This window comes from Tarenaya hassleriana, unplaced genomic scaffold (genome assembly GCF_000463585.1).
Source record: "Tarenaya hassleriana unplaced genomic scaffold, ASM46358v1 Cleome5, whole genome shotgun sequence".
NCBI lineage: Eukaryota > Viridiplantae > Streptophyta > Magnoliopsida > Brassicales > Cleomaceae > Tarenaya > Tarenaya hassleriana.
The window spans coordinates 2171611-2199115 of NW_010967707.1; the positions used below are offsets into that span (position 1 = coordinate 2171611).

At 33.3% G+C, this 27505-nt stretch overlaps 4 protein-coding genes across 7 annotated transcripts in view; all 4 read right to left on the reverse strand.

Annotated features, from left to right (window-relative positions):
• The window catches only part of LOC104826371 (protein-tyrosine sulfotransferase), a 5023-nt gene extending 4160 nt beyond the window's left edge, over nt 1-863 (reverse strand). For 2 of the 3 annotated variants that reach the window (XM_010559034.2, XM_010559032.2), the window contains exon 1: nt 609-863. The gene's annotated coding sequence lies outside the window, so the exon portion shown is untranslated. Of the gene's footprint in view, nt 1-11; nt 41-608 lie in introns of all 3 variants that reach the window. The other variant, XM_010559033.2, reaches the window with a different exon arrangement.
• A 755-nt stretch (nt 864-1618) lies between these two features.
• On the reverse strand, nt 1619-7320 carry LOC104826373 (protein ENHANCED DISEASE RESISTANCE 2-like). 2 transcript variants are annotated; one of them, XM_010559036.1, is made up of 21 exons: nt 6696-7320; nt 6232-6306; nt 6079-6132; nt 5926-5991; nt 5793-5851; nt 5469-5599; nt 5349-5389; nt 5143-5240; nt 4882-4977; nt 4737-4801; nt 4571-4642; nt 4053-4199; nt 3640-3950; nt 3493-3556; nt 3224-3402; nt 3031-3132; nt 2890-2940; nt 2630-2773; nt 2454-2549; nt 2132-2233; nt 1619-2020 (listed from the first exon to the last, which is right to left on the reverse strand). In XM_010559036.1, the coding sequence occupies exons 1-21, from the start codon at nt 6855-6857 to the stop codon at nt 1928-1930; spliced, it is 2208 nt and encodes a 735-aa protein (XP_010557338.1). In that variant the 5' UTR covers nt 6858-7320; the 3' UTR covers nt 1619-1927. The 2 variants fall into 2 exon arrangements, with proteins under 2 accessions (XP_010557338.1, XP_010557337.1); XM_010559035.1 differs by having other exon boundaries at nt 5343-5389.
• Nucleotides 7321-10382: 3062 nt separating this feature from the next.
• On the reverse strand, nt 10383-14313 carry LOC104826374. Its single transcript, XM_010559038.1, has 15 exons — nt 14155-14313; nt 13549-13684; nt 13360-13471; nt 13169-13279; nt 12833-12937; nt 12638-12721; nt 12425-12540; nt 12210-12311; nt 11996-12109; nt 11855-11911; nt 11697-11763; nt 11351-11404; nt 11185-11259; nt 10875-10910; nt 10383-10766 (listed from the first exon to the last, which is right to left on the reverse strand). Exons 2-15 carry the CDS (start codon nt 13557-13559, stop codon nt 10674-10676), a joined length of 1137 nt encoding a protein of 378 aa, XP_010557340.1. The 5' UTR covers nt 13560-13684; nt 14155-14313; the 3' UTR covers nt 10383-10673.
• Nucleotides 14314-15523: 1210 nt separating this feature from the next.
• LOC104826375 (cytokinin riboside 5'-monophosphate phosphoribohydrolase LOG1) lies at nt 15524-20462 on the reverse strand. The gene is made up of 7 exons (XM_010559039.2): nt 20191-20462; nt 19131-19228; nt 18925-18955; nt 17938-18037; nt 16401-16471; nt 15999-16142; nt 15524-15842 (listed from the first exon to the last, which is right to left on the reverse strand). The coding sequence occupies exons 1-7, from the start codon at nt 20293-20295 to the stop codon at nt 15750-15752; spliced, it is 642 nt and encodes a 213-aa protein (XP_010557341.1). The 5' UTR covers nt 20296-20462; the 3' UTR covers nt 15524-15749.
• Nucleotides 20463-27505: the final 7043 nt, after the last annotated feature.

A 27505-nucleotide genomic window follows, 5' to 3' on the forward strand; every position in this document is an offset into this window, starting at 1 on the left:
CCTACTCCAATCTCTTCCGATCAGCCAAGGAGAAACAGAACTAAACCCATTACTTAAAACATCAATTCTGATGATACTGAATCGCAAAGTTTGCATCAATCAAGCTGGGAAATCAACTTCAGACAAGAATGTACAGATAGAAAACAACATTCCCACAAGAAGGCCGACAATCCTGAGACAGCAGAAGAAATCAAGACTAGAATTCGACGAGGAAACAAAACCCTGAAGTAGTACACTGAAATAAACCCAACAAAACCGACAAAACTTTTTTTTGATATATCATCTGCAAGAAAGAAATGCGAGTATTTACCCAAGAAAAAGAAGAAGCGAGCAAGGAAATAGATGGCCTAATTCAAACAATTCAAACCAATTTGAAACACCAAAAATCGAACCGAAAGAGAAAGAGAGCATAATCTCAGACAAAGAAATTTCAAAATATCGCTTGTGTGCACATACATACGTAAATGGGTCGGAACTGGAATTGCAAAAACTGGGACAAGCACAAAAAAGGGAGGAGATCAAGGGGGCCCAAAGAATCGAAGAGGGTTAAACATGAACAGGAACAGGGAAAAGACAGAAAAACAAGAAGGAGAGTGAAATTGGCCTACATGTAACGGGAATCGAGATCTCGTGCTCATAAATTACGTCGATCGCTGTTGGGGCTGTTCCCGGCAAACCTCGTTATCAGCTAGGACCCACGAAAAAGCTCGAAACCCAGGGCTTTTCACCTCCTGTTACATCGAACAAGAGAGAAAGCTCCTTCCTCCTCGCGAGCCAAACGGCGCAAAAGAGACGGGCTTTAAGAAATAGTGGGAAAATCCTTTTTCATGAGAGCGCACGGGAGGAGGAGGGGAAGGGCACAAGGCAAACGAGCGTTTCTCATATTTGTAAGTGCGTGGGGGTAAAATTGTCCAGTGCATATTCAAACCGTCACCACACCACCCACCATTATCATCACCTTTTCTTTTATTTAAATATCGCTACTCTATCACCTGATTATTTTTCTTTTACAAATTAGGCAGCTGAATTTCCTACTTACTTATTTTAGCCTCAGTCTTTCCACAAATCCAGTTTTATATGGTAACAATTTTTTTATAAAATTTATTCCAAAATAAATATAGTTACCAAATGATAAGAGAAGCAATTATATATGTATGTATATATATGTGTGTTGCATACATATATATAAAAAAAAATGGTGGAGGGAGTTACATAAATTGTTTAGTATTCCATTATCGTGATATAGGAAGTTGCATGAGCGTTTTATTTTAGTTCGTACATAAACAATTATCAGAAGGAAAAAAAATGAGAAATAAGCGATGTAAAATGACGGAATTGACCTCAACTGCTCTTTTCCTATTAATTAATACTAAAAATAATTATATATTCCTAGAGCGCGGTGACATGGCAAAACGATGCAATTGGCTATTTGAAAATTGAAGCCACCAAATTCCTTTTGTTCAGTGAATAGACCAACCAATCAGCAGACCGATAACCGGTTCGGTATTCGCCAAATATCTTCTGATATACCGACCCAAATCCTCATACAAATAAATACCCAAAACACCTCCGGATTTCAACCACAATCAAAACCAGTTCGGTTCGATTTGATTTTGGATTTAACAAAATTCGGCAATAAACCGATGATAGAACTCAAAACCAAGCCGCAAGCAGCTAAGGGGTTCAAGGAATCAATCAATGCACACTGTACCAAAGCAAACCGACCGGTTTGGAAAGTAATCTGTACAAGAAACTTTGGCCATATCATAGAGATGTCATAAAATGGTTTGGGTTCCTGTGTTACTTGGATTTTGGGGTGCTAAGTGGAAGAAACTTTGGCCATACCACCTGGCCAAGTCGGTTTAGGCACTCAATAGATTGAAAGAATTCTTAACCGGAGCTTTGATAGGGAGAGGTCCAATCCAAACTATGGATTGACAGATACTGATTTGGATGCATCAAGATGGTTTAACCGACAAGTCCCGAGAAGATACTCCGGGAGCTCCTCTTCGGTATTCGCCTACAAAAAAAGAAACCCGAATGTTTGGTTCGGTTCGGTTCTCAAGATTATTCCAAAACAGGTTTAAACCGATGGAGAAGGGAGATAACTGTATTGGATAACCGGTTTTACCTGTACCAAGAATGCCATTTCGATCACAAGGTTATTGAGGTAACCAAGAACAAGGCTCACAACTCCTCTTGCAACAGTTGAGGATCCAATATCCACACCCAACTGAAATAATTCAGAAGCAATTTCGGATACAGCAAAAAGATTACCAAAACCTTAATCAGATGTCTTCATGTCTGATTGTGTCGTAAAATTCCGTGCAACAGTTTTTTTTTTTCGGTGACTGATAAATATCGCAACAATTGTATAAAAAACGATTCTGTTATTATAGATTTTAACACATCAAATACAGTTCTGATGAAAAAAATTGTATTCAGTCAGTTACCTCGATATAGTTCTTGCCCCGGAAGTAATTCATATCGAGGGCTTGACCAATGAGGCACGCTTTCTTTCCAACGCTCTGTTTAACTATCCAAGAGCCCTGAGATGTATAAAAAAAATATTGGACTAAAAGAATTTCAAGAATTCGAGAAAGTAGTGGCAATCTTTTAAACTTTTTACCTTGGATATGTAAGGAATGAGCTTGAACCTAGAGTTTCTATAAGCATCATCCCCATTTACAAAGCTATATAGCAATGGATGCTCTTCGATGGGAGTGCTCATCACATAATAAAGCACGAGACTGTACGTTGTTGATCCAGGAACCTGATTCCACAATAATATTAGCACCTTTTGTTTCATCTCATCTCGATGAGAAAGGCCAAACAAGTGTACGTACGAACATAAGTTTTGAGAGGCACTGTTTGGTATGTTTGCTTTACCTGTATATTCACTATAAAGAAGAACTCGGGTCCACCTTTTTCCGCATATTTCTGCAATTCAGAAGCTTGTAAGACTTCGACCCATGCCCGAAAAATGAATATCTAATTCTATCAGAACCGACAAGTATCTAATGGAACCACCTGAACTATGCCTCCTGGACGGCTCCCGAGATCATCCTCCCGCTTGTCAGACTTTAACCAATCTGCTGCAATCATTTTCATCAGTGTGCCCTTCGCCTTGACCTGAACCAACCACAAAAAAAATTAGATGAACACAGACATATATGACTGCCCAAAGCATCAAGATTGACAAAAAAAATGTTAGCTTTTGGACCTTCTTCCGGTCTTCAAGATAAGTCTTTCCTCGGATTAGAAAAGTTGAAGGATCGGTCTCTGTCCAACTACAAGGCACATTGCAGGTAGGGTCATTCGGAAGAGTGGTGCCATAGCAGCAAGGTGTACTACTCTCTTCCCTTGTCATTTCATGCAGGTCCACATATCCCCTCTTCTGAACTGCACGGCAAATATTTTTCCAACCATGGAACCAGAACGGAAAGAATCAACCAATAAGAGCATGATTCATCTGCGAAGTGAAAGGATCACCTGCAAGATCATGCAACTTTTTCACTAAACCCGCAGCGCCCGTTAGTTTTGGCTGATGAGATTCCTGCAATACGCAACTGAAAGTTAAAAAAACCCATTCCTCCACGCAATTCCCATATACAACGTAATGTGTGGGGTTTGTACTACCTGACAGTATGTATCCAAATCGAAATCTGAGGTCCAGCTGTCATTGGGACAATCATTGTCCGATGGCTCGGGAACATCAAAAAACTCATCGGCTGCATCATTCAAGCCGACAAGGCTAGAGTGCTCCGAGGGAAGCTTATCCGTCTCTTCATTTGCAGTCTCCTTAAATCTTCCACACTCTCTCCGAGAAGAATTAGCAATTGCACGATCTTCTAGGCTTGAGTTCAACCTTACACTTCTTGAAAACTCTCCTGATGGCATATCTGAAGAAGGAAAGCCTCCGTGTTTTGCCCTGAATAGCTCTCTCAGGGCTGAGATAAAGAGTTCAGTGTGACTGGTCAATTATGTGGATGAATAGGCAAAAAGTGAAGCGCTGAAAGTAAACTGAGTCCATTAAGAGGGTTGACAATTACCAGAAATTCTTCCGAGCATTCGTACGGTTATTGATCTTGCTAAAGCCGGTTTGAGATAAGATCTCCAGGACTTCCAATCAACAGCAAGCATATGCTTCACAACTGAATGCTTTCCATTGCTAACAGGAGATATCACATAACCACCACCTGCATTACAACATACATTGTAAATTATTTTTTTTCCCTAACTCCATAAGAAGTTAATACACACAATAAAAATGAACAATTGATCCAAATTGAAGGATGCAAAGGAAAGCCAAAGATATTCTTCAATTAGACTTGAAACAATAGCAAGCTTTTAGGGTTTAAGGTTTCTATCGTTTTAGAAGGGTAATGAAATAGTTAAGCAAGTGTAGCGCAAGGGCATTCAGCAAACCCCATGGTCGAACCTCAGAAGACATCAGGATTCATTCAATTGTATCACACACAATAAATGCTAATGGTCAGTTTATTGTACAATGAACATGTAAGGTACACAAACATTCATTATACTTCAAAAAAAATTAGGCGTACATTACTTTTAAGGCACGCACGGATATAGCCTTTCTGAGGTGGACACTTCTTGTGAAACACAGAGTGGTAGAGTATAACTGCAACAGAATGAACAAAAAAGATGTAAACGTAGTCCAAGGACAGTCTTAAGAAAACAAATTGCAGTACTATCTTAAGAGGAGTATCACAAACCATATGTTCCATCATCTTCCCTTCTCCAGTAACGCCGCAGCAAAAGGTCTCTTCGTTTCATCCCCCTGTGATTACGATATGTCAACTACCAAAAACAAGCACTATTTCTAGCTTAAAAGAATGGCAGACAAGTTGAGTAGCTGACCAAGGTAACCAGTCGCTATATAACTGTTTGTGAATTATGTCGCTATGGCCATCAAGATGCTCGACCACACAGCCCTTGTAAAAGCAGAAGTCCCATCTGCCAATTTTGCAGACTTAAATTGTTAAACAAAGAAGAAAAGCACCTAATTAAAGAAAAACGTACTAGATGCAGCATACACTCCATGATCTTTACTATCTCAAATGGGTTTTCCTTGTGCATAAAAGCTTGTCTTGTGAGTAACATTTAGCAAAGGTTACTTACTCTGATCTTGATGTTCCAAGAGACATTAGAGTTTGGAAAATGGCTTCAGATGTCCCATCAACAACTCCAACAGCCATGACAGCTGGATGATCATCCCACTGTTAAGTCAGGAAAACGAAAAAGTCAAAACACACTTGCATTTTGAACCCCCTGAAGCAATATAGAATTTTGCAAATAGATAGACTATGGAAGCTACCGACCCTTACATGAGAGTCTCTCTCTTTTGCTTCTTTAAAAAGTCGAAGACCTGTATGCCATAGGTGATTAAGACTAGTAGCACTTTACCAACAAAAAGAAAAAAGCAAACTTTATAGTTTTCAGCTTACCATTTTGACAACCGAATATTGTCCAAGGGGAAGGCGCAATAACATCAGTTGTAACAGGGTCAACTCGTGCAGATGAGCGCACCGTCCAGTCAATAGAGATTGAGTGATGGTCCCGAACTGAGCTACTCAATCTGCTCTTATGAAAAACGTGTCTTAAGTAACCTAAAAAATATTATGGGTGCTAAGTAACCCACGAAAAATTTCAGGTATTGATATGGATAACAGGATCAGTTGCAAGTATCTTTCTTGTAATGATGCCAACTTCTGACTAGCCATCCCCCCTAACAGTGAACATGAACTATGAAATTGTAGAAAAAAGAATACCTCAAAGAATCCCATCTGCTCCTGGAACAACTAAAAAGGTCTCCCGGAAAAGGTTCACCCTGCATATAAGACGAGTATAAGTTTCTATGTCAGGTAGAAGAGTTCTAATAAGTAATCAAAAACGTTAAAGAACCTTTAAAGCTGCCTCTTTAATTGAATGGATCCATCTTGCAGCTTCCTCAGGACTGCTTGCTCCCAGCTATATCATAAAACCAGCAAACTTTGCACATGAATCTGGGTGTTTGTCACACCAAGTTTCAATGAGAACCAAAGTAAATTACCTTACCTTGAGCTGATCATTGTGATTAGAAGTATTGTATAGCGTAAATATAAAGAATACCTACGCATGGTAAAACAGACCATCATTAAAAAGCAGGAAAACACAAACTGAGAATATAATGGACCACATCCCGATAAATCCACAACTTGAGTTTCGTACTTTTCTATGAACACTTTCCCTCCCGTTGTCCGTGACCCGGATACATGAATCAATAACTGCACTTCTTCCAGAACCCTGAGATCCAAATGTAGGTTCTGCTTAATTAGTCTAAGCACATGGTAGCACCGGCATTAGTCTGGCGCAAACATATCAAACTGAATTATCCATTGCATACACTCTGACAATTGACAAAACATAAACACAGAGAGACCAATGAACAACACAATTCCAAAGCAAAAGAGACAAAAACCTATAGAAAGTTTGGCAAGCATTGTCCCCGTAAACAATCACAACCATGAACTACATGTACAAACTTACAAGGAAAAAAATGTGAGAAAACAATCAAAAAACGATATGAATGACGATCCCAGAGACAGTAGAAACACAGAGGAAAACTCGTAGAAGGACCAAAACGATTTGCAAGATAAAATGCAATAAATCAATCCGGGTGAAGACGTAGTGACCTTAGTTTTTGATTCGGAAGCAGATTTGAAACTATTCAGGAGATGATCTTGGAGAACAAAGTAGCGTTTTCTCGAAAATTGCAATCCGAATCGGTTTGAGCGAATTATATATAACCAACCCTCCATCTTAGTGTCGCTCTCGTTCTCAGACACAAACGCCATTGGAGGGAAATTCCAGAGAAGAAGCAAAGAAACGCAAGAGGGAAACGAATTCGTAAAATCCACCTATCTTAGGCCAACGATTTCCGATAGGACCCTAAGAAATTTCGTGAATTCCAAGAAAATTTTCCAACAAGCGATCGCAAGTTTCTGTCCAACCTCTCTGGAACTCCCGAAACCCTAGAATTATCTTCGCGACACACAAATCTTTCTCATTTTCTCCCTAACCAGACGAATCCGGGAAAATCGAGAACATCCCAAGAGAAAAGTTACAAGAAAGAAATTCAAAATCCGAAAGATCAACAAACAGATTTCCAAGAAGAGAATACAAAGACGGTGATGATAATCCGATCGCAATCGGATTTTACGAGGACGAGAGGCTTAACAATGCAACTGAACTTTTGTTCCTCTCTCTCTCTCTCTCTCTCTCTCTCTCTCTCTCTCTCTCTCTCTCTCTCGATTTGCAGTTTCCTCCGTTACGAAAGAAAAAAACTGAACTTTGGGAGCATATGGCAATGTGCAGACAGGGATTTTGCGGACCAAATTATATGAATATTTACGAAATGACGATTTTACCCTTATTTCTTTCCGAAGCTCCAAACCAACAAATCCCTATTTGCTTATGTGTCCGTTTTTTAATCATTGCTTTTTTTTTCTATGTAGATATGTATTTTGTTTGCGGGTGTTCTTAAAATTTGTTCTTTCCACACAAATTTATATATTTTTTCCTCTAATGATGTGCTATGTCAGACCGCAATAAAAATATACACCAATATCATATAACTTATATATGAATCAGATTCGAAGTTGGGTATTATTTTACATTGATTATTATTACATATATTTATTGAAAGTGGTTTTATACGAATTCACCTGCAACCATGCATTTTTATATATTGAGGTACGCCGGCATATATTGAATTTGATTATTTTTTAAAAATAAAATCATCCAATTTTTATACAGATTTTGATTTATTTGGATGTTTTCGAGTTAGTTTTCAAGTAATATATAATTGTAAAACAAGATAATATACTAGGTTTCTTACCTTTGAGGTAATCTATGAAATTAAACCGCATGATTTGTTTTTATTATAATTGGGTAATTTAAAAGCATTGTTCTTTCTTCAAGACCTAATAGAATGGCAAGTAAATTTATGATGACAATGTCACGAGTCACTACACGTAAAATATAGTATTTCTTTAACTTAATAAGGTCAAATTGAAAATTCGCATGATATATATACACACGCTTATATATATTATATAAAGGAACATGGTATGAGGTATATATATATATATTATATAATAAGTATATATTTTTGGGATAACCAAGGAGATGGGTTTCTGAAATGAGCTGGGTGCGGCTGTATCTATGATTAGTGTCTACAGAATAATTTATTCAATTTCAAAATATTATCGTGTTATTATAATTTTGAATAATTATATATAACATGTAGGAAATGATATATGGTTCTATTAATATATCTGCATTTTAGAGCAAAACTTTCGGCTGACGGATCCAATCTATGTGCATGTTTGCTATTTCCAATGCAATTCTATTGCTCTTTTTAATGAAATAATTATAGTATTCCATTTAATATATTGTATAAATACTGTACATTACTATATTGGACACTCAAGTAAAAATAAATAAATAAATAAATAAAATAGGAGAAAAAAAATCACGTTCATTTAGACACCTGAATATTAGGGTAATTATTTTCCCATGTTCCCATCTTTTTAAGATATCTGAATATTTGGGTAATCGTACTAACTATCTGCTATATCTTTTTTCATTTTTCATAAATAGAAAAGATTCGTTGTTCTAAGAGAGGATATGAAGTGATATATAATATACATACATTTACGTATAATCATAATTTATAAGTAACATGCATGTATGGAATATTACGGATGACTACATTAGATATTAATATCCTCACTTTTTTCTAACTTATTTGTTGCTTTTCCCGATGCTAAAGCTTTGGTATTCACGTCTTTTTAAGAATATATATGAATTATTTTCTTTTCTATATGAGACTATTTTAAAAATATTTTAAATATTAGAAAATCATGTAGAATTAATCATTATTATTTTGATGCATACAATGTTGACGATGAGATGTCCAATGCAACTTACGATGTTCATGCCCATTGCCCTACGCTCACTAAATTTATAGGTAATAAAAAAATAATAAAAATATTCATGTATGAATAACTAAAAATATAAATCTCATACCAAAAAAAAACTAAAAATATAAATCATTATTATTTTAATAAAACTTGGGTCGGATTTTTTTTTGGGTAAAGCGCCGAGGCCTTTGTCTCAATTAGCTGGAAGGTAGACATGTCATCATCACAGTCACTTTATTCAATCAACCTTTTTTTAATTATTCGTTTGTTCCAGTTTTGCTCGTTCAAAATTTTTTATTTAAATTGTATTATTTTTTTATAATTAAGGTATTCATTCCTCAACTTTATTTTTCTTATGTCATTTTTGAAATTTATATATTAATTATATCTCGAAATGTCTCAAAATTTTAATGAATCTCTTATTTCATTTACTTTATAAGAATTAATATTTCATCGTTCAATAGCAATAGTATTTTTGCTTTTTGTTCCGCTTATAAGTCTGCATAAAGAAAGCTTTATATAATTTTAAAAAAAACTCACGCCGATAAGTGATTGAAAATTCAAAATATAAAAAACTAAATCAAAATAAAGTTATATATTATTCTTAAATTTAAATTTTGTGGATTAAAACTAATATTGAATAAAATAAAACATATTACAAAAACTAAAATAGAATCTAAAGGGGGCAAATATCAAGCCTTAATAGTAAGAAATCTTTAAACAAAAGCATTAAATGATTGCGACGGAACAAAAAGAAAGGGAAACGCATAGAGACAGAATTATCTAAATAAAAAATTAATTAAACTTTAAACTTGGTAATCTGAGGAATGGGTCCTTATCTAGTTAATACCTTAATTAATTGATTGATTAAATATTTGAAGAAAAAGGCATAATTTAATAATAAATAGAGACAAGTTGACGTTCGATGGCATATTCGGGACAGTCTTCATCCTGGAATTCGCGACCTGCAAGTCTCACCGCCACTCATCTAATTTGTAAAATATAAATATATAACTATTAATTTAAAAGAAAAGCTTATTTCATTGTATTTGTGGTTCGTAATAAAGCGTTAAAACACGTCATCATAGCAAAAAAAGGTGAAAGAAATGCCACGTAAAAAAGTATTGTAAATTAACGGCTTCAATATATTCTCAGATTTTTTTAATAGTATTTCTCTACAAATTATTTTTTTATCGATTTTATATATATATATATATATATATATAAAACAAATCAGGCGGGTGTTAAGGCTGTTTCAGTCGCAACTACAAACGAGGACGAGTTTTAATTTATTAAATAATTTTCTAGAATTAACTTTTCTTTTTTTTTCTTCTAACAGAATAATAAATATATACAATATAAACGAGGTCAATCACCTTTGGTACACAATGAGGATGACCAACAAAACCCATATCAAGATTCACCCAAACTCGAGAGGATCATTCACTCAAAGAAAGAAAGTTTCAAACCCTTAAAGATTAGATAACGAACGAACCCCCTACAAAATACAAAACCATTTATTCTGCGGGAAGGGGGACTGGGGAGAGATTCCACCAAGAACTCAAAAAGAGGATGCATGTAATATCACTTGCTAAGTCAGGGAATAGATGGGGGGAAGGATATCTATGACATGGGAAGAAGTTTTCAATCATGTACACAAGGAAATAGAGAGAGTAGAGAGACTTATCATTTTCCCACCGTCCGACCAATGTACTCCTTATCTGCCTCCACCATTCGGCTCTGGAACATTGTCCATTCCTTCCGGCACCTCTCTCTCACCTGAAAACCCACCCCGGAAATATATATATATACACGCATTCGGATACTGTGATGTACGATGAATTAGAAAAGTGTTTCGTAATGTATGCAAATATCAGTTTTGCTTACCCCTTGCCACGGGGCTTTCCCCTTCTCCGCTTGTCCCTGAGAACATCCATAAGAGCTCAAGATCCCCCGGGAAAAAAAAATACATTTGGAGTATCGGTCGCTAGGAAGGTTTTCATTCATGCAAATGCTAGCCTTAAGTTTTGTACTACCATATGGATTTTGAGATGGATGAAAACAAGGCGAACATAACTCATATGTCTATCCACGCAAGCAATGCAAGTCCAGTAAATATAATAGTAGCATCTACTTGTCATATGATATGACCATACAAGTTTCAACGGCATGATGCGAAAGCCCGAAGATAGATCACCTGATTTCCAAGGGAAGGAATCACTTGATGAATAATCCATTGGGCGTCCACCACTCCGATCTTTTCATGAGCAGGCTGCCACAAGAGAAAACATATCTTGATGGATGTATCAAAGGAGCATTATACTGTTGCGAATCCCAGGAAATGAGGAACAAGAACTACTAACCTCAACACATCGCCTGAGAGCAAAGTCAAGGCCCCAGCCATGAACCAGATCATTCTGGACACGATACAAACAAGAAGATGTAGGTCCGATTAGTTTGAAGGACTGGACTCATTTCGATTACTTAAATCAGATATCAAATCAAATAATATCTCCTCTAAGGGATCCGTTTTCCTTATAAGACTGCACCTACTGAAATGGCAGTGAGAGAACCCGGTGTGCAATATGCAAACAACACTCAAGTTTTCGGTCATGCAAAATATAAAGCATGACTACAGAAACTACAGATTGCATGTACAATGTCATAGAGGCTGACCAAAGATCTGAGATAAAGAAAAAAAAAAGAAACCTGAATCATATGCCACACACACCGCCATGCTTCTCGAGAAAATACAGGTGCCATAATTTCAACAAAGCTGAAAGACAGGAAAATCAAAGCTGTGAGTTGACAGTTGAGAATGTCTTAACTCATCTGTTGGCTACACAAAAGAGGGAGGAGAGTCTTACGCAGCACATGGAGGTAAATGTGGGTCACTGCACCATCCTGGTTTTTCTTTTGTTTCTCTGTTCACCACTCAAGAAACTCAGGCACATTCTTAAAATCAGGGGAAAAAAAAGATTTATGTGAAAGAAGGAGAGGGATCCTACTTGTGGACCTCGCGATCACCCCTCCTCTTTGTCATTTCCCATGTAAGTCCATTGTTGGGCTCCAGCCCCGGTTGCGAAATCTCCAAACCATGCTTCTTAACTAACTCAATGTACCTAAAAGTTCAACAAAGTGCAATTAGAAAATGAATATTGACAATTTGACATTGGCCTGCCATTAAGACTCTAAAAGAAGTCATTATAACAACAGGTTTACTTCTCTGCATTGAAGTGCTCTACTCCAAGATCTTCATCCCATATAAATATGTACTCATAAGCTGAGACAATATCAGGATGCAAAAATCTCTTTGCATACCACCTGCCAAAATTAAACAGATAAAACTAAGAATTTGACAAGATTTTCTTGATAGTTTGACGAAAGAAGGTAAAAAGATGGCTGACTTTTACACCTTCAACCATCATATTTCTCACCATTTTGTTTGCCTTCTTGCACTAATATGAATCGCATTCTTTGACCACTCCAACTGGTCCCACTCAGTTGTCCGACCATCATAATGAAACAACAAAATTTGGAAATCGTCGGAAAACTGAAGAAATTAAACAATCATAAAACTCAGTGTAACCAAACAGAAAAACATATGATAACGACTACACGATGATGAATATCGACTGTAATTGCAGAACCTTCTTAACAGCTGCATCAACATTGTTTCTCTGCTCAAATCCAACTGTAAATGCTACAAGATATTTTGGTTTCTTCTTCAGGTCCTGCAAAGTTCATGCTTTCGGTGTTAACATTTCCAATCATTAGACCGTTGGACTCCACCAACTGTAAATGTTGCAGCAATCTAAGTATTTAAACAAGATTGTGGATCGCACTTCACTAGGTTCACCCCATAATCTACGCAAGTAGAAATCTGTTTCTGCCACAACAATTCCAGGAGGGAGTAATTCTGCACCGCGCGGATTGGTTGGAACATATATCTGGAATCATATCAATAAAAATGATGTATGAGATCCCAAAGAAGTTCAAATAATCTGTTTGCAATTTTTTGCTGAGAATGAAGCATTATTCTCATACAGAACCAAAAAGGGGCATTGTCATGTGAACCTGAATTGTTTATCATCGACAGCCTCATGAATCCAAGTTATTATCTTTGATCTAGAATATTGAATCAGCCTTTAAGCTAGAGAACTTATCTACAGAGACATAACCTTTGGAAATTCTCTTGAGCCAAAATCTTCAGGGGATTTGCCACTAGAAAACAACCTCCCATCTGATATTGCTACATCAAGAGATGATATAAGGCCCGAGGGTAAGTTAATCTGCAGGAAGGAATACGAAATAAATCAACAGGTGAAAGGGAACACAAAACGCGGATATACCTACTAAGCCAGTCTCATACCTTTGTAAGAGAAAGAGATGGGAATGTGATACCAATGAAAAACCCAACCACCATTCCCACAATTGTTGTGATAATAAGCTTTGCACTCTCATTTGTTCTTCTGGGACCACCACTGCAAGGCCGAGCATTAAGTAAAAACTTCAAATTCAAAGGAACTCAAAGCTACGTAAAATCAGAAGGGACATCTACCTCCGGTGCATGGTTCCCACTGGATTGTGAAATCTCCGAGATCTAATTCGAAACTTAATCCCTCCAGCAGCTTTGAAGCGTTGAAGAAACTCTTCAGGTTTTGGCGAACACTTCGGTCATGAGACAACAAACCGACCTAAAAAAGTACATGCCGACAATATAATGGGAGAGATTACGAATTGAAACATATTTTTGTTTGGACCAAATGATGTGAGAAAACCATAATTATACAATTTCCCTAAAAAGCATCTTACAATTACTAGATATATCCAAACAAACAATGCACTCTAACAACAGAACCAGAGACAACACAACCCATAGCTCGAACACCTACGATAACAAACAAACTACAACACACAATTTCTACAATAGTTTACAGGAGAATTTACGAAAGCAAAGCGAAAAACTAGAAATCAGAAAGCAAACATGTAACAACGATAATCGAATTGCATAATCCTGACGCCCGCTAAAATTTTCTATACACACCGATTGACGGAGCGAAATCTAAACATACATAAACACACTAGATCAAAATACAGCACCAGAGAGATGGATCACAAAGTAATATCGGAGGAAAAAACAGACAAGGAGAATGAGACGACTCACAGGGATCAATCCCGAATGTATCAATACGATGGAGAAATCAATCGATAGATTAGGGTTCCGAGGCGCTTCTCTGATCTCGCAAGGGCAACAGAGGTGCAGAGCGAGAGAAAGGGGGAGAGGTGGAGGGAGGGATTCAGCTACAGGGAGAGCATGCGAGACGAGCCGTTTATTTTTTAAAATTAATTAATGTAATAAATTTAATATATTTATTGGATCTATAATGATTTACTATTTTACCCCGAATTCGTTTTCAAATTTCCACGCGCCCACACCTTGTCTTGAAGTTATCATACATATATGATTACGTGGCACTGATTTGTAAAATCTTATGGACCACCCCCACTTTAATAAACTCCTGTCCTTCAATTTTTTTTTATATAGAGTTGTTAGGTTCGAATAAATTCAAAAATGGAATAATAAGAGAATGAATTATGGAGAAGAATTTTTTTGAATTAAATTTAAGAAATGGTTTTAGTATTTGTGAATCCTTGAAGTAAAAATTATGAATAACAGAAAACATATCAGTATTATTTAAATTAATAGTGTCATATAATTTCCCTTCTTTACCGTCGGTTAACTATCTTTTGCAGTAATATACGTATTATTTAATTAAATAATTGGAATATTCTAATTTATTTGAAACATAAAGTAAAAACGGTCTTTCCACCGTTTTGAATGTTGTGCTTAAAGTATTATTCTTTTACTTTGTAATCGTCTTCTTTTTTCATAGGAAAAATATTTGGAATATTCTAATTTATTTGAAATATAAAGGGATTAATATTTTATTGGTGGCACAAACACTTTTATAAAGTATATAAATTGTGATTAAAATCAGTAATTTTTATACAAATTTCGTCCAACGGACACATAATTATTTCTCATATAACTATTAATGCATTTTACAATAATTTAATTTATCTATACGGGCTTTTCAGGGAACTGTAGTGTGGGCTGAAATCTAAGGTTTGAGCCCATATGGCCCATATAAAATCTCATTTTTTAGCCCAATTCTGTCCCCCTAGCGAAAGGGGGAACATTCGGTTAGTTACTTACCAAATCGGTTTAACCATGCATCCCTAAACCGGTTTAGTCCTGTACAAAGTAGAGATCTTTTCACCAACATCCCGGGTTAATCCTGAACTATTAAAGGCAAACTAATATTAACAAAGATTAATAAAGTACAACTAATAATATTATGGATTTGGTTAACCGGTTTGGTATAGTGTGATTGATTGAACAAAACCTTGAATTTCCCGGTTCAACTTCACTTTCCAGACCGAGATTGATTCGGAATATCGGAATCATATGTTGGTATAACTTACTGTTTTTATTCCCGAACATAACAAGAAGCGTATTTAAATGGTGGAAATTTAAAAAAAAGAAGCCGATTTAATTTAATTCATCAACAATACAATTATAAAACAGACCTAAAAATCACATTTTTAGGCTTAACTAAAAGGAAAAAAAAAAGTCATTTTCTTTTTCTTCTAAGACAGTGGCAGTTTACATCAGAGAGTGAATGATTAAATTAAAAGGAACCCAATTTCTTAAAACCCTTTTTTTTTTCTTTTTGTGACCTAAAGCAATTAGTTTGTTCATCTTGAAACTTCACATTTGGGGTTAAACCCTATTTGCTCCATTTCCCAGCTTAGCTTTGAAGCCACGCCCTCATGCCTTGGAACATATTCCTACGGCCAACCAAAGAGAACGAGACATCACTTAGCATATATATACATGATATGACGAGCACGTGTGTGTGAGTGTATATATATATAAGAGATAAGAATAAACACACACACACACGTGTGTGTGTGTATGTATAGGTATATGTATGTATGTAGAACCTCCATTTTCTTGACAAGGTCTTTGGCATTAGGGGCAGACACAATGATATGGCGAGCACTTGGGCTAATGAAGCCTTCCTCTACTGCTTTGTCTATGAAAGACAACAAGGAGTTGTAGTAGCCATCCACATTCAACAGCCCAACCTACATTATTTATCCATCACCAATTATTTCATATTTATTTATTTCGTAATATCACTAATTTTACCAATATCTATAGTTTGCTCATTCACACTATAAGATCATCACCACCACAGATTATAATGATTTATCATCTGGTTATGAGAGGTAAAGCGATGCATTTGATTATTTTGCAAGTGGAAATTAAATGGGTAGGAAAGCTACATATATGTACATATACACACACACACATATATATATATATATAGGCAAAATGATTACCGGTTTATCATGGATGCCAAGCTGTGCCCAAGTTATCACTTCAAGGAGCTCTTCAAGTGTCCCATAGCCACCTAATTTCACATAACATTCGTATTCATCAAACCCACCAATAAAACTTAATTTCAACTGTTTTGTTCTAATTATTTCGTTTAGAAAATAATTAATCCCCTTTTCCAAAAGGAATAAAAATATATTTTTTAATCAAAATAATAGAGTCGAATTAATTTTGTACATAATATTAATTTCTGATTAGACACATACACGTTATATACCAAATAATGATTAATATGTCTCATCTTCTTTGACAATCGTTATAAAACAACAAATCAAGTCCATACCACATATTGCAAAACCTAAACATTCCAATCTGACAAATGAAATAAAATTATTTTAAATTTAATATCCATTGGCACTAATTTACAAACATCACAAACACAAAAGGAAAAGAACACACGTCAATCTTTAGGTAGAAATTCTTAGGTAAACTATCATATCATAAATCATTATACATTATTCTGATTGTGGTTATTGTTATTATTATTATTATTAGTACTAATAATATTATAACAAATTGACATTAGGAGATTCCAATAAAAATAATAGGTAAATATAACAGTGCATTAGATACATAATCATATCAATTAGAAATTTGTTTTTGGGGTTATTGAAAGGTTACCGATATCCCCAAAGAAATGGGGCCATTTCTAGGGATTTGTGAGAAGTTGAGATGTCCTTATAGTTTTTAGATTACTTCCGCCAAAATATTTTATCCCTAAAATTATAATATATCATTAAAATTCAAAAAACAAATAACCGCAAAAAAAAAAATCATGATATATAGTTATATACTCCTCCCAAAACGTGAAAAACACAAGTTAGACAAAAAAAGTAATCGTGGTTTTTTTTTTCTCTTTATAGAAATATTTAATAGAGGGAAAAATAAAATCGTGTCGGGTTAAAGATTTAAAGATACGCTTTTTACAGTAAAATTGTATAACATTTTGTTGGTAGGGATTAGAGTGAAAAAGACTTTGACGTGATTAAAAAAATATATATATATTCAATATGTAAATGATTACTACTATTATAACAGCAAAAAGAACAAAGACGGCATCGCAATTGAATATTTTTAGGGCCTTTAATTGTGATTCAAGGAGAGGTTTTTGTAGAGATTAAGGGTGGATTAACAGGATCTTAGAAAAATGATTAAAAAAATCCGCTGACAAAAAAGCCGAATATTTTTCCATGGAAACTTCATCTTACCCAAAAAATAAACAAAACAGACAAGACAAGACATAGAATCTAACAAACAAAATCTAAGATATGATCCAACACTTGCATATAAAAATGATATTATTATATTTGTCGGATGATTTTTTTGAGCTGTAGGGCAAAAAAGAGTTAACCCATGGATTTTTTTTTTTAATGCAGATATAAGAACGTCAATATATACATACACATATACATATATATATATGCACATATACACACACACACGTGTGAGTGAGTGTATGTACGTGCGGAGAAAAAGACGAACCAGGTAAAGCAATAAAGGCATCAGAGTGCTTAGCCATCTCAGCCTTTCTTTCGTGCATATCTGCTACTGCCTTCACTTCTCCCACTGTCTCTCCTGTTATCTATTCACATGCACGCACGCACACACACACACACATGTATTATCACAAAACCACATTTTTCTATAATATTTACGGATACAATGAATTATATATGCATTTCTTCAATGTTTTCTCACACATACACACCTGTATATTTGATTTTTTTTTTCCAATATATAATTTGTGTTCGTTGTCTTTTTTTTTTGTAATAAGAGATTTATATACACTTTTTAGATAAATAAAACATAAAAAAAGATTAAGTAAATGAGTTATAAAGTAGTTCGATTTCTAGTTCTGTAATTAGTAATGCAACTATGTTGTCGGCTATATGTGATATCACATTCAGACTAAGCAATAATGCTTTACATATTATACTTAGAAAAATAAAATAAAATAAAAAAGAATAAATGTAATGATGGTTTTAGTCTCTCGAGGTGTTTTTTGTGTTCAAAATGCCGTATGACTTCAACCCATTTTAATGTTTATTTAATCAGCCAATAGTTACTAACTGTAAAAAAAAGGTATATAATTTGGTAAGCCTATCTAAAGATTCGTTGAAAATTTTGGATTACTCGAGAAATATGCTTAAGATTATTAAAATATATATTTTTAGAAATAATAATGAAAACTAGAATAAAAAAAATATCCATAGCAAAGAAATTGGTAGATATAATTATTTATTTTGTCTCACTTGGAACCCAATTGGTCTCTAAAAGAGACAAATATGAAATCCGCGTTTAAAGATAACAAATATGAGGTAGAAATTCATGTCAAAGCATCTACCACAATCTCTTCAAACGCCTTTTTCCCCACGAAAAATAAAAATAATATCAATTTAATAAATGCAATAAACTAAAATGAAATCAAAACGAAATTATAAATTTTCTGAAATTTATTTTTGTACGTACCTCTCTTGGCATGAGTGTCTTGGGGATAACCCTGAAGACAGTAACATGACAAAAGTTAGTTAAAAAGCAAACGTCAAAACGGTAAACGTATGCCTAAATCTATCCATTTATTATTTTCTAAATATACTTTTAAATTTTAATTAATTCTAATAAATCATTATAATATTATTTAAAATGGAAAAAAATTAAATAACGAAGAAACGAACCCGATGACATGACGGCCTCCGTTGAAGACAGCTTGAGAAATCAAGCCCATTAAGCCTATGCTCCCTCCACCGTAAACAAGATCGATATTTCTTGAAACCTTCGCAAAAAGAGGAAAAAAAAACAGTTTACAAAATTATTATTAATTTTTATAATTTAAAACTGTTTTTTTTTTTGTGGATAAGACGTGGTGAAAGAAGAAAAAAAAAAGGTGAAAATCCATAATCATACCCCTCTTAAAAGTACCGACCAAAGTACTTGAAAAAAATGGTAATAAAAAAATGGTATGATTTTCTTTTTTACAAAAACTTCAACAAGAAAAAAAAATACTCTAACATTAATTTTTTTCACTTGTATACTTTTTGTTTGAGCTTTAGAATTGTGTTGTACCTCGCTAGGTACCAAGCTGAAGAATCTTCAAAGTATCTTTCTATAACGATATATATATATATATATATACACACACATAAAAACTGTCTCGTCAATTTTTTTTAAATGAATTGGTTTACTTTATATGTAAAATAAATGATTTACTCCACTTTTTGACCCGCTTATATTTTGTATTTATTATTTGTTGTCATCTGCAATTGCGTCTACATACGAATTCGGTATTCCACATAGGCCTGTTTAATCGTTTTAGATAAAATTCAAATTATATTTACGAGATCATTGATGTATATATCGTATATGTACATATTTAAAAAAAATGAAGGAATACGAAATTGGAAATCTAAAAACCCTAAACCACGGGAGGAGTGTTCCAAACATCACGGAGCAAGAAAGTTTTCGTAGTAACATGGTTATACCAGAAGAGAGAAAACAAAGCTCTGGCAAATACCTAAGGGGAAAAAAAACAGAGGTATTGACCTCTACACGACAAAGTCCAAAACTTTAATCGCGAAACCAAAATCCGAGCAAAACCCAGAAATACCCATAAAGATTAAAACCAAATAAGCTCAAAAGCCTAAAAAAAAATTAGAAAGAAGAAGAAGATGAAGAAGAAGATAGTGGAAAACAAGGGGGGACAACAGAGGAAAAAGAAACAGAGTTGAAATAAGTTACCAGTTCAGTTCCAAGTTCAACAGCAGCATCTCTGTAACTGGTTTTTTTCCCAGGACTACTTCCACAGAACACGCAGATTCTCTTGAACTTTGCTTCTCTCTCCATTCTCTCTCTCTCTCTCTCTTTCTCTCTCTAACTGCAGGGAGAAGAAAACTAGAATTTAGAAGGAGAATCTTCTCTCTCGACCTCACCCCACAATCTTTTTTTTTTTTTTTTGGTAATATGGTTGTATGAATCTATCTTTTCTCTCGGTGCTTGGGGGAGTGTCTGTAACACAACATATGTTCTAATATATATAGAGGAATAGGGTCTGCACCCCCTTTGCCCCTCCCGATAATTTCTAAAAGCAATTTGTTTGTTTTTTTGTTTTAAAAAAAATAAAAATTAAATCGGACGACTGAATTTGACGTTGGTGGAGAATAAAATAAGATTAGAAAACTCTCAACGCATTTATGAGAAATTAGACGCATAAAAAAGAGACCAAAGTTACGTAGGCGGAAAAGGTTTTCACATGCGATTTATATTTATAACAAAAAGCTCTTATTTGGACATGTGGATGTGATTAAAGAGTCAGTCACCAGTCCATGTGTTCGAAAATCGACAAAATAAAATAACAAATTAGATAAGATTTATTGGAGTGAAATTAAGATTTGTCACCGGCATGACTCCACCGCGAAATAATAATAATAAAAAAAGAAAATTAAATTACAAGACTTCATTTGATTCATTACCCTAAAGAATGGTTTTGTTTTCTACCGTTGAATTTTCTCTAATGTGTATTGGATTAATCTATTAATTGATTTTGTAACGTTAAAAATTTTAGAGCAAACCCATGTTTCATGTTTATCCGAAAATCATATATTCAACCCCATCTATACCGATTAATAACATGTTGACTTATAAAAAAGAAAATCAAAACTTATCGAATTGTACGATTATTTTGTTTGCTGCGTTCTTCTCTAAGCTCTTCTTACCTTTAACTCTGTTTTAAACTCTGATAAATTTAAAAAAAAAAATATTCCCGAGGAAAGGAAACTTCCATAAGTTTTTGTTCGTTTGGAAACTTTTAAAGAATTTATTTTGAATCATTAGGATTTTAATGTTTTCCATTTTCAAAATTCTCGAATTTATTTTCAAAATATCATGGATATGTCAAATCAATTTTAACTACAAGTATTGTTTTTCAACTTAATTTTTTTTTGAAATACTCGTTTAATGTTGCAAATTAGGATCGTGTCACATTATAAGGATTTGAAATCTTGTTCGCATTTCAAATATATAGATTCAAATTGTACGTTGGAGAACTAGATATATATTACATTAAAACATAAAATATTCTTAAAACTAAATTAAATGCCAAAACATAATCCATAATAAAAAAAATATTTTAATTTTTTTTAAAACATATATTTATTTTCCCACCATCTCGAAAACACATTTCTGAAATAATTTACAACAAATTATGTTGGCTAATTTCTTTTTTCTCTTCTCTCAACATATGTTTTAATTAAAACTTGGAAGAAAATACTTCCACGTAGTCATATGGATTGGAAACCTAAGAGATTTTCGATAACGTTGTTAAAAGGGATGATACCCTGTCCACGTCACCGACCAATGAGGTATATTTCCTCTTTTTTTATTCTTTTTCTAATCCTTTTTTCCGGCCCTATTATGTTGCAAGAGTGACGTCATAATTTATGAGAATCAATTTAATCAATAAATATTTTTATTCGAGTATCTTCAATCTTTATTTTTTATTTTTTGGTAATGGGAGTATCTTCAATCTTTTGTGTTGATTATACATATTTATTTAAATATCATATTCGTTTGAAACGACTGGTTAAGTAATATTGACTATTCGTATTTTAAATTAGACTACTTTTATTTTAAAATTATATATTTTAATATCGATGTGAATTGGGTTGAAACCGTAGTCTAAAAGACTAAAACACCACATACGAATAGAGCTTTGGATTCATACTGTCGGTTCGAAGCCCAAAAATAAATGTCCACGTAAAAAAAATGTTTTGACAGTTTAATATATGTCTAAACTGTATCTATAATTAAAACTCAGAAAATCTCTAAATCTATTTTGCAAATTGTTTTATTAAAATTTAAATAAGTGAAGCAATAATATGATTCGTGTTCACATACAAATGGAGAAATTAAAGATAATCATTTTTTCGAAATAGGACATGTGACATCGCAGTTACTATAATCTATTATTAATATATGCGAAATAAAAAAAAAGTGCTTTGGACCTCACTTCCGGATTTTTTGTGGTTTTTTATATATGTTTTGTTTGGGCTTGAGCTTCAAGATATTATTAGGCAATTTGGGTTCCGGGTTCTAACTAGTTGGATAGGATTTTTATTTATTTATTTATTTATTTATTTTGGATGTTACAGTTTTGTATTGGAATATTCTTTTTAAATTTGACATGTAAGCTATTGCATCAGTATACATGTCATAAATATATTTAAAAATAAACCAAAATATAGGTTTTTAGATATTTTATCAAAATCAAAATTTATTTCGACAATTTTTAAATAATTGAATTTTAATTAGATATTTTATCAAAATAAATATATCCTTTTAATTAATTAGTTACTTGTGTTCGAATTGTGTAATCGAATAAAAATATTCGGACTGCCAACATGGTAACAAATATATAATGGCAAAAGGTAAAGAACACATCATCGAAAGTCCTATTACTATTTTTTTTTTTTTTTTTTGCGTGTGTGTTGGTCCACTTATTTCAAGTGGTGGTATCCTTTTTCTTTTTTAGACAATTTCAATCGAGTTGGTCATTCCAAAATTGCCAAAGAACCAAAGACAATTCGACACCTATGTCAATGAATAACCAAATTGGCCTCTCCAAATTAGGAAATGTAATCTACCACGTACCGGTTTCTAAATTATACTTCCCAACAAAAAATTATATAATATATTTTTTTTCCAAACTTATTTTTTTTTAATCGAATAGAACCGTTCAAAACATTATCAAGAGATATGAACAATATCTTTGAAAATATCAAAAGATGTGAAGAATATTTTAGAATATTAGAGCTGATTAACCAAAATATACATTCATGATATACAAAATTTGTAACTTCGTGGGGTTGGACCGTCGGGGGACCCCTGCTCAAGTGACAAGGTATCGACGTAGTCCTTATTGCCTCCTCTCGAAACAAAACAATTTCGTCGATTGCATGTTCTTGTTACACTAATCCTCTTATATATTTAATATACGACATTATATATATATACACGTATATAATTATATATACCGAATGCAAAATGATTGATGTAGCTCACGTAGTACTTGTAAGTTGTTGAAAACGATGAATCGAGGACATTTGCATGTGGAAGGTGTTGGGGAATAATCGACACTCTGTTTCTTTCTTCTTCTTCTTTTTTTTTTACAAAAGGAGAAACTTCTGCAAGAGATTTTATATAAGATTAAAGAATTTATAATATATGTTCGTGCAATTTGCCCTTGTACGTAAAAGATTAAAAAAAAACGGTTGTGCGTTTGGCTAGTACTTGATCGCAAACGCACATTCAGCCCAACACAAACGCAAAACGCCGAAGTCAATGGTTTGGGGTTTTCTTTGTCGTTTTACAAACATAGGGATCGTAAAAGATTAGATCCAATAGACCAATGAATGACGTGCATGTATGGTGGAATTTGAGCGTCACCAATTCTATTACACCCTTTCGATTATATGCTCTTTTGTCTGAAATCACATCACTCAAAATCAATTCACTGCCACGACGATATCTATATATAGATCAATTTCTAACACTCTCCAATTATCTAGTAATCGATAGGCTCTTAACTTTTATATTCTATTTTCTTTTCTTTTTTTTTTCTTTTGTTGGGTGTAAAAACACAAATCGGTGGAAATCACACTAACAAGCCACCATAAGGTGCTTGTGACGATAGCCCTCAATCAAAATCTGTCTCTTTTTAAGGTTACTTCCACTACGACATGTTGCTAAAACTCATCTCTCTCTCTCTCTCTCTCTATCGCATCTTGTCCCTCCTTTTGCTTAGGAACATCCCCATTACCTTCTACTTCTCTCCTAAAATCGACAATTTGTCGGGCACATACAATTAATCCATGGGGGAATCACTTATATCACCTGCTGAGCAATATTAATGGCCGATATGCTCTTTCGATGTTTGAGTTTTTGACGCGATCATCTCGAATATGTTCTCATTGTTGTCAACTTTAATTTCATGTAAATTGCCTCCATTATTGGTGGGTTGTTCTCAATATATAAAGGTATATTTCTCTTAATCAAAGGAACATTTATCGCCCGTATCTCTTGAAAAATTAATGCCCTCAATTTTCTTGGAAGATTTATGAGTTTGGTATATGTATGTTGTTTTTTTGTCGTATGTCTCAAACAACTAATTCTAGGACCCTATATATATATTCGTAGGATCCAAGAGATGAGGAATATTACCATTCTATAATTTTATAGGTAACTTAGATTGGATAAAACAAACTTATAAAGATACCTCAAGCCTTGATCAGGTCCATGATATAATGTATATTAATTATCATACTATATATTACTTAATTAATCATATCATATATAGAGAGGGCATTTTAATTAGTCACGGCACTTTCACATCGAGTACTTCGGCTCACTAGCATGGCCTGTACATGTCATATTCTACATTTCAATTTCACACCATCGTCATTAACAATATATAGTGACTTAGTTCACGAGTCCATTTTCACTTAAATTCCCTTTATTTTTCCTCCGATCAAAACAAGGGTTTGAGAAAAAGCCTACATCAAACAATATCCAGACTAATATGGAGATCGGAAACCAATAAGATGTTTTGGAATATACGTTCCCTCTCCAAACTTGAGGTTAAAAAAAAAAAACTTTGTGCAAAATAAGTCCTACTTTGTTTTCATTTTTGAATCTCCATAGCTTATATACAAAAAATGATGGATTTATTTACATTAATTAATGAATATTTGTGTATATCCGTTTCTTTTTATATATCATATATAATCTAAACACAATCGAATTCGAATTTCCAGCCTATCGAAATTAAGATTTACAAATTAAAGCAATATGCGAAATAGTAATTTGTTACATAAAAGACCTATATTTTGTTCATTCGGAGGCTTTTGTAAAAGATTACTTTTATCGACAGAAAAGGTTTGGAGGGAATTGTGCTCTTTGGGATAAGATGAGCATCTCTTTCAAGACAGCAATGCAACTTAGGTTGCATGGTGGCCTTTTCCCTATCACTCATAACATTTAAAAAATAAATAAATATTTTAATAAATAAATGAACAAGCGAAGCATATATATAGAGAAAGAAAATATAAATAAATAAATAAATAAATGGACAACACATGTATCACGGATTTTCCCCCTCATTTGCAATTGGACCACACTAGTTGTTATGCTCTCGGGTCACTAACATATGGTGAAGAATGTAAATGGAACCTTTATCTTAATTTTCAGGGGAACGCACATTTCTTGTTTTTTTTTATTTAACCCTACAAATACACATATATTATCGCTTTTGTTAATTTTTTTATTACAAAATAAATATAATTGTGTGGGTAGAAATAAATAAATAAATAAATAATAAAATGTTATGCAATAGCTTTTGAATTAAATAAATAAATAATAAAACGATTCGTCAATCCATCGCATTTAATTAAAAATATTGTGTAAAGAAAAACCCTGCTAATATTCGAATTTGGCAAATAAATATGGCATATTATTCATTGGTTTTGCTGGTCGAATTATCTCGTTTTAGTATAATGTTTTCATATTTTGATTAGAAGTCTAATAGTTATTTAGAAAGATGGGAGAATGATTGAGATATTAAATTTGTTTTCTCGACCCTCCTGTTTTTCAGTAATTTGGAACTTTAATCTAGCATTTTTGTTACATGCATTCATACTTCTCTTTTACGTACAACATGGACCAGCTTTTATTTTTATTTTTTATTTATTTTTTATTTATTTTTTATTTGTGTGAATAACAATGGGATCAACTTGTGCATATTATTCGTTCTTGAAAGCCGAGAAAAATAAATTCATTCACGCACGTGTTTTTAGAGACGGGTTTTGGAGTGTCTTTTGTTTTTCTTTTTTGGTTACATTCATCCCTCGTATCCATTATTCTTGGCCACGGAATATTGAAATGAATTCATTTATTATTCGCTTGTATTTATAAGAGAAAAAAGACCATTGGCTTTAGTACTAAGATTCTTTTGAATACAATATATCATTATTAATTGATGGTTTTCATTTCTCTACATTTCATTCTGAATAATAATATATCATGCGAAGGAAATGGACCTTTTTCATCCTTATCACGAATTGTACTATAATGCAACGTCGTTACTTTACATCCGGACAATTTGTGACGTTATATTATTTTACATTAAGCTTTAAAATTATAAATAAAACTGTCAAAATACCCCCATGACAATTAATAAAATTTATCTCTATAAAACTATATGTATAAAATTATTGACTCATCTTATAAATTTTTCTAAATCCACGCTATTGTATGTCTATATATATCTACATGTATATAGATATTTAAGGATATTAACATATGCAAAAATAGTAATGGATAATTATAAACACCCACAGTTATGAAACTTAATTATCGTTTTGTTTTCCTAATCCATCTTGTTTTAAAACGAAATGTTAATTTTCTTCCATTTTAAATTTCGTTTTGAATAATTTTTACCCAATAATTTTTTCTACTGCTTCTTCGTCTCAGTCCTTGTCTTTATCGAATTCTGAACTCCGTCCACCATCGTTTCCTTTTAATTTCGACAATATACAATGAACAATCATCATGCATAAACCAATTATAAATAGATAAAATCTTTATTGGATATTTTAAATAAATTTTAAATAGCTGGAAATTTACGAACCGAATGTCGAGGGCGGAGTTCGAAACCCACGGTGACAGACGGATGCGATGTATCATGCGGACATATTAGCATCAAATCAACGAATGTCATCATCCCCTTTTTTTTTCACATTATTGTGTTTTATTTTGATCCAAAACACTATTCAAATTAATTAATTACATTTTTACTAACCAATTGCATTTTTATCACTTTTTTTTGTACACTATTGTGTTTTATTTGCTTGAAGATCCCATCAGTAAATTAGTACGTTTTTTTTATTAATCAATGACAGTAAATTTTAATAATTTTTTTTTAACTAAATCGATAAATTCTTTTTCCTTTGTATCTCTCTAGTTGTGCAATTAATTAATTTCTCAGTCTAAGGTTCTCATTATT

What these genes read in the sequence shown, in the direction of transcription:
- LOC104826373 (XM_010559035.1), bottom strand. Translation starts at nt 6,857, where the DNA reads ATGGCGTTTGTGTCTGAGAACGAGAGCGACACTAAGATGGAGGGTTGG. An exon ending in AATATTCGGTTGTCAAAATG is followed by an intron (nt 5,390 to 5,468) that starts GTAAGCTGAAAA and finishes TATGGCATACAG; the next exon opens with GTCTTCGACTTTTTAAAGAA. An exon ending in TATCCGTGCGTGCCTTAAAA is followed by an intron (nt 4,200 to 4,570) that starts GTAATGTACGCC and finishes GTTGTAATGCAG; the next exon opens with GTGGTGGTTATGTGATATCT.
- LOC104826374 (XM_010559038.1), bottom strand. An exon ending in CATCTCTTTCTCTTACAAAG is followed by an intron (nt 13,280 to 13,359) that starts GTATGAGACTGG and finishes TCCTTCCTGCAG; the next exon opens with ATTAACTTACCCTCGGGCCT. An exon ending in GGAAAGCCCCGTGGCAAGGG is followed by an intron (nt 10,767 to 10,874) that starts GTAAGCAAAACT and finishes GTGGGTTTTCAG; the next exon opens with GTGAGAGAGAGGTGCCGGAA.
- LOC104826375 (XM_010559039.2), bottom strand. Translation starts at nt 20,295, where the DNA reads ATGGAGAGAGAAGCAAAGTTCAAGAGAATCTGCGTGTTCTGTGGAAGT. An exon ending in TTGAACTTGGAACTGAACTG is followed by an intron (nt 19,229 to 20,190) that starts GTAACTTATTTC and finishes CTTTTTGCGAAG; the next exon opens with GTTTCAAGAAATATCGATCT. An exon ending in TTGGCATCCATGATAAACCG is followed by an intron (nt 16,143 to 16,400) that starts GTAATCATTTTG and finishes TAAATAATGTAG; the next exon opens with GTTGGGCTGTTGAATGTGGA.